Raw genomic sequence first — 10,389 nt, 5'->3', positions numbered from 1 at the left:
TTGGAGATCACACAATTGACTAATCCTAACCAGATAGACAGCCTCCAGACCGCCATTGTTGTTATGGGATTTGCATTCTAAAAGGCATTGTAATCCCTACATAGTGCTCACTCCATGTGAGCCCAAGTTAAAAGAAGTATATAGAACAGGGGTATTCAACTCTTACCCTACAAGGTCCGAAGCCTGCTCGTTTTCTGCAAAACCTGATAATTAATTGCACCCACCTGGTGTCCCGGGTCTATGTTAGTCCCTGATTGGAGGGGAACAATGAAAGAACACAGTGGAACTGGTTTGGAGGTCCAGAGTTGAGTTTGAGGGATATAGGGGGCCCATGTGGGACACAAACATTGTTTTGTCTGTTCTCACCTGGGTAGGGCACCCTGCCCTTGGTGACCAGTTCAGTGAGTAAGATGCCGAAGGACCAGCCGTCTGACTTGATGGTGAAGCGGCCGTACAGGGCAGCCTCAGGAGCCGTCCACTTGATGGGGAACTTGGCACCTACAAACCAGGAGCAGGAGGGGAAGAGATGGGCAGAGACAAAGAAGAGAGGGGAGAGAGAGGGAGAGAGAACATTAACTTCCACTAGGGGTCATTAGGGAGCCTAGAGTCATAATAGAACCACAGAATAGAACCACTGAGAATAGAACCAGAGAATTTACCCATATCAAAGTTCATGCTTCAGTCTGCCATGACAATTACACTATTGACCTCGAACAAAACAATTCAACATTTTTCTTTAACCTATCATACTTGCTTTTTAAAAATGGTTTAAGTCAGATCTAATTGCAAAGGAAACTGATTGAACTAAGATACAACATTGTCAATAAAGACAGATTCTTGTATGTGAACTGCAGGGTAAAAACAAAGTCACATTCCATAAAGTTTAAGACTCGTGTTGAGTGGGAAAAACAGTGGTATTGTCAGGGACGCCTGTTTCTCTGCTCAAACCATTGGTCTTAAATGGTTAAGCAGCAGGCAACTTGAGAATCAGAGTTTACTCACCGCAACTAATCAGAGTAAATATGAGCATCTGCTTTCCGCTATTAGCTTAACTTACCATGGTAGGAAACAACAGGGTTTAATCTACGCCAGTGACCTCACACTTCCACCCCCCCCATATACATCTCAAACGACTGTGACATTAAACCCTGTGTCCCCGTAATCTCTCCTTTTTCCTGAAGTGTGCACCCGTTGACTACTTCCCCTAAATGTAAAAGCATTGTAGTGGTGTAGGCATGGGGTAGAGGAAGGTTCCATACATTAATAATAACACAATAATATACAAGTCATTTCAAATCCATGACGGGAAGTGAACAAGTAAGGAACACTTCGGGAGAAAGGAGAGATTATTGGGACGCAACCAGAGAGTTCTAAGCCCTCTGTCTGTCTGTCTCGGGGCCTAGCGGTTAACAACGCTAGGCCAGTAACCAAAAGGTTGCTGGTTCGAATCCCCGAGCCGGCAAAGGTGGAAAAATCTGCTGTTCTGTCCTTGAGCAAGGCAGTTCACCCCAAACAACAACTGTTCCCCGGGGACCGATGACGTGGATGTCGATTGAGGCAGCACCCTGCACCCCTCTGATTCAGAGAGGGGTTGTGTTAAATGCGGAAGACACATTTCAGGTTGAATGCATTCAGTTGTGCAACTGGCTAGGTATCCTCTTTCCACCCATACACACCTGCAACAACTGGGATTCTAAGTCCCTCTGTCTCAGTGCTCTACTAACCTTGCCTAGCAGTGTACTCGTTGTCCTCGATCAGCCTAGCCAGACCGAAGTCGGCGATCTTGCACACCAGGTTGTCCCCGACCAGGATGTTAGCGGCGCGCAGGTCCCTGTGGATGTAGTTCATCCTCTCGATGAAAGCCATACCGTCAGCGATCTGAGAAAACAAGCAGATTAATTTAACACGCCGTTTGATCACAGAGGCTCGGGTTAATAATTGATGTGATCCACTCGGAGAGCAGAGCCGTCGGTCTTGTGTAAGTCCCAAATGGCACCCTATTCCCTATTTAGTCAACTCCCTTTGACCAGGGCTCTTTTGGGATACAGCCTTACAAACAGGAGGGAGAATGCTGGTGATGGATGCGAAAGAGTGCACTAAATTGGTTTTCTTGTACAGCAGTGTACTACGGGGATTAAAAACAGCTCAAACCTATCCTTAGGAGGAAACACAGAGGGGCGAGACACTTGGAAACATACATGGCAGCTACTAGCTACATATGCAGAAATGTCAATGTTTACTGAGAGGTTGACTTTGGACTTACCTGTGCTGCCATATCCACCAGCAAGGGAAGCTTGAGGAATTTACCGTCTCCCTCCTTTAGGAAGTCCAGCAAACTTCCTACAAAAACAACATCAGCAAAACATGACAGTTACAGTACCAGAGAGACTGCAGCTAAATGTTGCAACAGTGAAATACCACCATAGAAATAGTGAGACTGAAGACTTCTTAAAATACACCTTTAATATTCATAATCCTTCCCTTGGTATTGATGAAGCTAGCAGCTTGTGTCTATGTTCGGTACACGGCTCCTAATGACATCTAGTGCGTGCCCCAAATGGCACCCTATTCCCTATATAGTGCACTACTTTTGACCAGAGCCCTATGGGACCCTGGTGGAAAAAGTAGCAGACTATATAGGGAATAGGGTGCCATTTGGGGCGTAGGCGGCGCCATTTCCTCCGTGTGAGAGAGGGACATTGTTCTTTTAATTGACCCCTGAACCAAGATTAGAATCAAGGGGATACCAACGGAATAAACACACACGTTCCTCTGGTGCATTTATACATATATACACAGGGGTCACTGAGTCCATTTAAAAAGGGATGAGTCATCAGCGTTCAATCACTAATAAAAAAAGAAACAGGGTGACGCATTGCAGCTGAGAAAGATGAAAGCTTGCCACAAAACTGCTGCAGTTTTCAATTAAATATCTCTGCTTCGGGCCTTATAAAACCCCACATGGGATTCCCAAGGACTTTCAAACTGTAGGGTACGTTAATTAAAAACGGCCATACATTTTAAATGGGGTCCTTTAAGGAAATTGTCCGGGATACATGCCGATAGGACGACGTGTGTGTTGTGGCGTGATATCTAGAAGTTCGAATTTCGAAACATCTCATCAATTCGGCGCCTGAACAACCTTCGGCGTCGTGCAACAACTGACATCAAAATCTCTGGCATGTGGCCAACGTTCACTACGTTTAATAAAATACCAAGTTCTCCAACTCCATCACACACAAGTATAACAAGGTCCAGCTGAGCCAGCCAGCTAATCACCTCCCCCAGGCATGTGTGTGTATGGGACCCTTCTGGAGAGAAACTCCAGCTATAATGTTTTAATTACACATCTAATCAGCCGTGAGGAATCTATGTCAACATCACGCTGCCAGCCACATACGTCACCGCATCTGGACTGGAGAAGGAGAGGCTGTGTTTATCTGTGTCTGTAGAGGAAAGTATTCAGACCCCTTGACTTGTCCCACATTTTGTTACGTTACAGCCAATTTCTAAAATGTATTACATTTTGCCCCCCCATCAATCTACACACAATACACCCATTATGACAAAGCAAAAACTGTTTTTTTTATGTTTGCAAGCAAAAAGACAAAAAGAACTGAAACATCAAATTTACATAAGTATTCAGACCCTTTACTCAGTACTTTGTTGAAGCGCCTTTGGCAGCGATTACAGTCTTGAGTCTTCTTGGGCATGATGCTACAAGCTTGGTACACCTGTATTTGGGGAGTTTCGCCCCTTCTACTCTGCAATCCCTCTCAAGCTCTGTCAGGTTGGATGGGGAGCGTCGCCGCACAGCTATTTTCAGTTTTCTCCAGAGATGTTTTATCGGGTTCAAGTCCGGTCTCTGGCTGGGCCACTCAAAGACATTCAGAGACTTGTCCCGAAGCCACTCCTGCGTTGTCTTGGCTGTGCGCTTAGGGTCATTGTCCCGTTGGAAGGTGAATCTTTGCCCCAGTCTGAGGCCCTGAGCGCTCTGGAGCAGGTTTTCATCAAGGATCTCTCTTTACTGTGCTCCATTCATCTTTCCCTGGATCCTGACTAGACTTTTACTGAGGAGTGGCTTCTGTCTGGCCACTACCATAAATGCCTAATTGGTGGAGAGCTGCAGAGATGGTTGTCCTTCTGGAAGGTTCTCCCATCTCCACAGGGGAACTCTGGAGCTCTGTCAGGGTGACCTGACCAAGGCCCTTCTCCCCAGATTGCTCAGTTTGCCCGGGCGGCCAGCTCTAGGAAGAGGTTCCAATCTTCTTTCATTTAAAAATGATGTAAAGCCACTGTGTTCTTGGGGACCTTCAATGCTGCAGAAATGTTTTGGTACCCTTCCCCAGATCTGTGCCTCGACACAATCCTATCTTGGAGCTTTACGGACAATTCCTTTAACCTCATGGCTTGGTTTTTGCTCTGACATGCACTGTCAACTGTGGGACCTTATATAGACAGGCGTGTGCCTTTCCAAATCATGTCCAATCAATTGAATTTACCACATGTGGACTCCAATCAAGTTGTAGAAACATCTCAAGGATGATTAATGGAAACAGGATGCATCTGAGCTCAATTTTGAGTCTCATAGCAAAGGGTCTGAATACTTAATAAGGTTTCTGTTTTTTATTTGTAATATATTTGCAAAAAAATGTTTACAACTATTTTCGCTTTGTCAATCTACTACACACAATACCCCATAACGACAATGCAAAAACAGGTTTTTATATTTCTCTGATATTTCATTTTTCTAAATGTATTTTTTAAATACATTTCCCAACATTTAAAAAAAAACATGTTTTTGCTTTCTCATTATGGGGTATTGTGTGTAGATTGATAAGAAACACCCCCACTAATTTAAAACATTTTAGAATAAGCTGTAATGTAACAAAATGTGGAAAAAGTCAACGGGTCTGAATACTTTCCAAATGCACTGTATCCACACACACACACACACACACACACACACACACACACCTTTGGCCATGTACTCAGTGACGATGTAGATGGGTTCCTCAGACACCACGGCGTAGAGGGGCACCAACTTGTCGTGTCTCAGCTTCTTCATGATCTGGGCCTCCTGGAGGAAGGCCTCGGGGGACATGGTGCCTGGCTTCAGGGTCTTAATGGCCACCTTGGTGGTGCCGTTCCACGTGCCTGAATAGAATTACAGAATTAGAATGAGCCGGGTCATGCTGCTGCTTACTGAAGAAGCAAGACAATGGTGTAAAAACAGGAGTAAACAAATAGTAGTGTTCAGCACAGTACACATTCTGGCACCATATTCCCTATACAGCCCGGTCAAAAGTAGTGCACTACATAGAGAAGATGCAGCCCCCCCGACATAATACAGTACGGGTGTATTTGGGTACATGAACACATGTAGTTATGAGCTGTGGCTGGATGGACTTGTGTCTCGCTCTGAAAGAGAATGCTACTTCCTCCGGAGATAAAGATAAACGGAGGAAGCATCTGAAGGAAGTGAAAGATTCCCTGGCCTGGGATAAAAATAGTGTAATATATTTCCTGTCTGTTCAGACCATCCAGATTGTGTGTGTGTGTGGGCGCGCATATTTGTTCTTTGTGTGTGTGTGTGTGCGTCTGTCTGTGTCTAAACAGTATTTGGTCTTACCCATCCAGACCTCTCCGAAGCATCCCTGGCCCAGTTTGAGCTCCAGGCGTAGGGACTCCCGGGGGATCTCCCAGGCATCCTTGGCAAGTCCCTGGGTCTGGGGCTTCACCGTGGGGCACACCGTGGTCAGCCGGTAGCACAGACCGTCTGCATGCTCTGCGTGGGGGGCACAAGCAATCATGTAGGGATTCTTATGAATCCCAGCAGTAAAGTACGAGGGAAACCCAGCGAGGCTTAAAAAGGGGAAATTTCACACAACACTTCAAGTATGCCCGTCAGACATGCGATACGGCTGAATTTAGACATGCCTATAATAACAGAGCTAAATATGAATGAGAATCGGATGATTTAACACGACTGGGACCTCTTGCTTTTATAGTGCACCAGAGCAAGTTTCTCTTTGCCCCAAATGCCACCCTATTCCCTATTCCCTATATGGTGCAATGTTTTTTTTTTTATGTAGGGAGCAGGGTGCCATTTGTGACGGAGACGTAAAGTGGGCTCTCCCAGAGAGTTTTAACCGCTCTCCTTCTGCTGAAAGGAAGGCATTTTAGGGAAGGTCTTTATTAAATATTCAATCTGTGAGCCATTCATCTAGCTGGGGAAAATCACAGGGTCAATTACAGGTAAGCCTGCTACTACAGAAGCACAGATGTGAGAGAGAGACCGCAGTGAATGAGTGTGGCTTTATCATCAGAAACTGCACTTGGAGAAGGGGAGGAAGCTGTGAATAAGACAGTTACTGCGGAGCTACACTGGGGGTTGTTGGGAAAAACAGGTTTTAACTGCGACATTTTGCCAGCGCGAACAGAACGTGAGCCACTTTATCAAGTGTTCTCTTGCGTGAGCTACCCGTCAAACTCTTGAAAATAGAACCAGAGTGTCATTTTACGCTGAGCCGTGTTGCTTAGGCCCAGGTTTCATAGAAATGAAGAGGAGCATCTCACGCTCAGCAAGGTTACGTTTCCAGTGTAGCAGGCCTGTTAAAGAGTGAGTTTGAGAGAGAAAGTGAGTGTTGGAGAGTTCGAGAGACCATAAATAAAAGGAGGTAGAAGACATACCTGTGTAGTGTTTGACCAGTTTCTGCAGCGTGTCAAACTGGGCGCGCGTGGTGATGTAGTAACCCCCGTTGTCAAGTTTGCGGATCTTGTAGTGTTTCACATTGTCGCCTTTGGCATCATCCCAGTCTCGTATGGACAGGGAGTAAGCACCTGGAGACAATGACCAGATTCTTCGTCCATCCAACCAACAGTATTAAGACCTAGGCTTTATTCATGGAAATGTGAGTGTCACTGGCTATTTCTCAAATGACTCCATATTCCCCATTATAGTGCACGACTTTGTCTTAGGGTACCATATGACTTCAGGGCCAGTATTCACAAAGTGGGTCAGAGTGCTGACCTACGATCAGTTCCCACTTGTCCATGTAGTCTTATTCAGTGTGATCTCAAAGGCTAAACTGATCCTTAAAAATCAGCAGTCATACTCTGAGATGCTTGGAACATACCGGACCCCAGTCAACACAAAAGTAGTGCACTACATTGAGAAATGGCGTGTAACTAGAGACGCAGCCCGTGCACGTTCGCACGTCAATCGTCTTCACCTTTAGTAGTTTCACTCTCTCGCACAAGGAAGGTGCCTCGGTTGTTGCCTTGATTCAACAGCAGCCTCTCAGCATCTTTACGTCCCATTTTACCAAAGTACCACCTGAGGAAGGACACAGAAATAGAACGAGTAGAGCCTTTGTAAAATGTTGCAGTACAGCAGTTTCCCAAATCTGTCCTTGAGAATCCCCAGCCGCTCCAAGGATTTGAAGAGCATTTTATGTGTTCCAGAACTAGCACACCATTCTATTTCTATGGAAGGACCCACATTTACAGCAACACCAGCTTATGTTACTATGAACTTTACTTGAATCAATACTAGCAAACTTCAAATACACAACGAGAGGAAATAAAGCATTGACTCCATCAGGGTCAATCTAACAAACGGGATAACATTCAATTTCCTTGCTAAACGATCAACCTCTAGGCTCATATAGGAGATTGTGGCTGAAACCCCCTGTGGCCATATGTATGAAGTGCAGGGCTCTACACAGAGTACATGTGCTCCTAAATTGAAAAATGTAGGAACACAAAGAAATGTAAGAGCACAATGAAAGTATTTTAGGAAGAGTATTGATAAGAAATGATTAAAAATGTTGATAAATAAAAAAAGTATTAAAAAGCACAATGCCTCAAATATTTAGTTACTGAGGGTAGACAAATGTTCAGCTGCCCCTTTAACGGCAGGTTGGCGTGGTAACAGGGCACTCGCATGGCATGCAGGCTCGCATGTCTGTGAGGTCTCTTCACTAGCAGTTGAGCAAGTTCAAACTAAAAACAACCTAGCGTGTGAACAAAACGACGTAGCCTAAATAGCCAAGAAACACAAGGACAAGGTCGCACTTCAGTAGTCTCCGATGCCAGTGCGCACTCACAGTGCTCCGACTGGGAAAAATTGTTTTGAGATGTCACCCAACTTGGAATTCAAACTCGGAAACTCGGCTCTCTTTCTAGCGCTCCGACTTTCTGACCTGGAGATCGTTGACGTCATGAATTTACCTAGTATTTTTCCAAGTTCACAGTTGTCTTGAATGCATCATAAGTCAGTCGCGTGAACTACCCCTTGTTATAACATCTTTGGTCTGACAGACGAGACAACCAGAATGCATTGTATGATGTCAACAAACATGGCGCCACACATAGCCAGTAAATAGCTTAGCATTCGCTCATCACAACCAGTACAACATTCAAAAAAGTATTTTACACGCATCATATGTGTCCATTACAATCTATGCAAGAATCGGAATGCATGATTTGTCACCAGTACTTGAAAACGTGAATAAAATAGTAAATAGATTATGACACATACATACATACTAGGAGGTCGACCGATTAATCGGAATGGCCGATTTCAAGTTTTCATAACAATCGGAAATCGGTATTTTTGGACACAGATTTTTTAAAAAATATACACCTTTATTTAATCTTTATTTAACTAGGCAAGTCAGTTAAGAACACATTCTTATTTTCAATGACGGCATAGGAACGGTGGGCTAACTGCCTCGTGAACGACAGATTTTCACCTTGTCAGCTCGGGGGATCCAATCTTACAGTTAACTAGTCCAACACAATAACAACCTGCCTCTCTCTCGTTGCACTCCACAAGGAGACTTGCCTGTTACGCGAATGCAGTAGGCCAGGGTAAGTTGCTAGCTAGCATGAAACTTATCTTATAAAAAAAACAATCAATCATAATCACTTGTTAACTACACATGGTTGATGATATTATCTAGCGTGTCCTGCGTTGCATATAATCTGACTGAGCATACAAGTATCTAAGTATCTGACTGAGTGGTGGTAGGCAGAAGCAGGCGTGTAAACATTAATTCAAACAGCACTTTTGTGCGTTTTGCCAGCAGCTCTTCGTTGTGCGTCAAGCATTACGCTCATTATGACTTCAAGCCTATCAACTCCCGAGATGAGGCTGGTGTAACCGAAGTGAAATGGCTAGCTAGTTATCGCGCGCTAATAGCGTTTCCAACTTCACTCGCTCTGAGCCCTGGGGTGGTTGTTTCTCTTGCTCTGCATGGGTAACGCTGCTTCGATGGTGGCTGTTGTTGTTGTGTTGCTGGTTCGAGGCCAGGGAGGAGTGAGGAGAGGGACAGAAGCTAAACTGTTACACTGGCAATACTAAAGTGCCTATAAGAACCTATAAGAACATCCAATAGTCAAAGGTTCATGAAATACAAATGATAGAGGGAAATAGTCTTATAATTCCAATAATAACTACAACTTAAAACTTCAATATTGAAGACTCATGTTAAAAGGAACCACCAGCTATGTTCTCATGTTCTGAGCAAGAAACATTAGCTTTCTTACAAAGCACATATTGCACTTTTACTTTCTTCTCCAACACTTTGTTTTTGCATTATTTAAACCAAATTGAACATGTTTCATTATTTTTTTGAAGCTAAATTGAATTTGATGTTATATTAAGTTAAAATAAGTGTTCATTCAGTATTGTTGTAATTGTCATTATTACAAATAAATAAATAAATAAAATTGGTCGATTAATAGGTATCGGCTTTTTTGGTCGGTCGAACACACACACACACACACACACACAGTGGAGCAAAAAAGTATTTAGACAGCCACCAATTGTGCAAGTTCTCCAAAGTCCAATTTGTAAGGAAAAATAACCATGAAGGCAATGCAAACGCCAGACAGAAAATGTTTGTGCAAGGCCTGTTCTGACTAGTGATGCGCAATGTCTTCATACTTGATCTCGGGAAACACTAGGGAAGTGCTTGGGCACTAGTTGAAGAGAAGATTAGCCGGCTCAGTAAAGCTTCAAACATAAGTGATCCGCAACAGTGAAATGGGCTACTTCTTATGTGAATTAACGAGGCGGCGGAACACACCCCAATTAAAACAGTTTGAGAAAATAATTTGAAATTGACAAGTTGAAACATAGCCTATAGATAATTAGCAGGCAGCGTGCCTTGGTTTGAGGGCAGCGCGGATAACTGTTCTGTTGTGTAACAATCACATTTTGGAACAGTGAGAGCATAGACATCATGAGCAAAAAAACAAACAAAAAAAAAAACTCACGCAGGGGCGACGGTTAGAGATATTTGGAACTCACGCTTTAAAAAAGGTCAACACTCTTGAATACCACATGATTCCATGTGTGTTTTCATCGTTTTGATGTCT

At 43.9% G+C, this 10,389-nt stretch overlaps 1 protein-coding gene across 1 annotated transcript in view; it reads right to left on the bottom strand.

Moving 5' to 3' along the window:
- The window catches only part of LOC110489944 (tyrosine-protein kinase yes), a 31,589-nt gene that overhangs the window by 3,212 nt on the left and 17,988 nt on the right, over positions 1 to 10,389 (bottom strand). The window contains exons 5-11 of the mRNA XM_036944234.2: positions 7,236 to 7,339; positions 6,694 to 6,843; positions 5,633 to 5,788; positions 4,978 to 5,157; positions 2,264 to 2,340; positions 1,725 to 1,878; positions 367 to 498 (exon numbers count right to left, since the gene is read on the bottom strand). Coding sequence (XP_036800129.2) covers positions 367 to 498; positions 1,725 to 1,878; positions 2,264 to 2,340; positions 4,978 to 5,157; positions 5,633 to 5,788; positions 6,694 to 6,843; positions 7,236 to 7,339 — 953 coding nt within the window. The remainder of the gene's footprint in view (positions 1 to 366; positions 499 to 1,724; positions 1,879 to 2,263; positions 2,341 to 4,977; positions 5,158 to 5,632; positions 5,789 to 6,693; positions 6,844 to 7,235; positions 7,340 to 10,389) is intronic.

The sequence above is a fragment of the Oncorhynchus mykiss genome, chromosome 15 (assembly GCF_057628025.1).
Source record: "Oncorhynchus mykiss isolate SJ-2025 chromosome 15, ASM5762802v1, whole genome shotgun sequence".
NCBI classification, from domain to species: Eukaryota; Metazoa; Chordata; class Actinopteri; order Salmoniformes; family Salmonidae; genus Oncorhynchus; species Oncorhynchus mykiss.
The sequence above is the reverse complement of the archived record's forward strand: the minus strand, read 5'-3'. Positions and strand labels throughout refer to the sequence as shown.